Source organism: Monosiga brevicollis, genomic scaffold (genome assembly GCF_000002865.3).
Source record: "Monosiga brevicollis MX1 MONBRscaffold_9 genomic scaffold, whole genome shotgun sequence".
NCBI classification, from domain to species: Eukaryota; class Choanoflagellata; order Craspedida; family Salpingoecidae; genus Monosiga; species Monosiga brevicollis.
The window spans coordinates 330016-331441 of NW_001865046.1; the positions used below are offsets into that span (position 1 = coordinate 330016).

At 55.8% G+C, this 1426-nt stretch overlaps 1 protein-coding gene across 1 annotated transcript in view; it reads right to left on the reverse strand.

Annotated features, from left to right (window-relative positions):
* MONBRDRAFT_25143 (uncharacterized protein) overlaps nucleotides 1–1426 on the reverse strand; it is a gene marked incomplete at both ends in the record, with an annotated part of 10322 nt that overhangs the window by 7004 nt on the left and 1892 nt on the right. Inside the window, 5 exons of the mRNA XM_001745593.1 lie at nucleotides 55–133; nucleotides 295–399; nucleotides 561–655; nucleotides 926–983; nucleotides 1175–1227. Of these exons, the coding sequence (XP_001745645.1) occupies nucleotides 55–133; nucleotides 295–399; nucleotides 561–655; nucleotides 926–983; nucleotides 1175–1227 (390 nt within the window). The remainder of the gene's footprint in view (nucleotides 1–54; nucleotides 134–294; nucleotides 400–560; nucleotides 656–925; nucleotides 984–1174; nucleotides 1228–1426) is intronic.

Below are 1426 nucleotides of genomic sequence, written 5' to 3' on the forward strand. Positions count from 1 at the left end.
TTCCCCCCCCCCCCCCCCCCCCCTTCTCCCCAAGAGGCATGGCGTATGACGTACAGCCACTGAATGAGATGCAGGCAATTACTTTGCCCTGCACAATGAGACAGAGTCGGTTGTTGGCGCAAACAAGCGCAACCTATCCGGACAATCGACCCAAGCGCCGAAGGGCGGGTGAGTGCTGGCCCGATGATCTTGCCCCAAACTAGGCCATCTCAGCTGGACGCGGATGAACGGGATCCAAAAGAAAATGAACCAGAGCCCTGCTCGCTGGTTACGACGACTTCAGCATTCACGTACGCGCACACGACCCAAAATAGAGGCGGACAAGGCAAAAGTGCGATCGAAATTGAGTAGATTGTCGCGAATACCAATCTGAGTGGGCAGGCCGGTAGGTGAGCAAGGCTGAAGCACAAGACAGCAAGGCGAGGTGCTCAAGGAAAGGTGCGCAGATCCGACACAATGGAAGGTGCAGCCCCACGCAAAATAAAAGACAATCAACAAGGACAAGGACAAGGGCAAGGACAGGAGAGCGCGGTGAAAATCACAGAGTGCACAGTGGCGACCTGGTTGGTGTAGATGGAAAGGGTCACGCCATGCTCAGACTCGACCGACACCTGATCCGCCTGGTCAAACAAGTCAACCAGAACCGCCAGCGTCCCTAGCCACAGGTGAATCCGAGGTAAGGCCATATAACGTCGATCATCAGCAAATGGATGTTGGGTAGGTAGGTAGGTGGTGGTGGTGGAGTGTGGAGTGTGGTGTGTGTGGAGTGTGTGGAGTGTGTGTGTGTGTGTGTGTGTGTGTGTGTGTGTGTGTGCGCGCGCACTGGGGGCGTGGGGGCGTGCAATGCCTTGCATTGGACAGTCACACAAAGCAAATCGGGGTGGGAGCTAGGCTTTGGGTCAAGGGCTTGGAGCCATTCACGTACAAGAAGAGGAGTAGCGCCTAGTGTCGGTGCGTTGAAGCCGCAGCGTGTTGGAGGAAGTCTTGAAGAGAAGACCCGACAGCACGCATGGTTTGAAGCAAGCGCCAAGAACCAGAGAAGGCACGGAGCATGTGTGAGATGGTGCATGTATTTCGATGAGCTCGATCGAGAAGACGTTGGCACTGGGATGAGACCCTGGCATCGTCAACCTCCAAGATGAGAATGGAAAAAGAGCATGTCAAACAAACGAACCAGCCAGTTTGGAGTCCATTCCTTCAGGGCACCAGTCAAGTATTGGCCGCTGACTGAGAAGCCGCACTAACGGGCGCCAGTTAACGAGCATGAGACCAAACACGATGAGGTGAGAAGGTGAGAAGGGGAGAAGGTCGCGTCGGGGAGCGAGGAAGGCGGGGCCCGGCGAGGCTGGGGGTGGATGATGACAGGCATGCACGTACAGCCAGACGTTCGTGTTCATCGGCATAGTACTTGAGACGAGATGGCTAC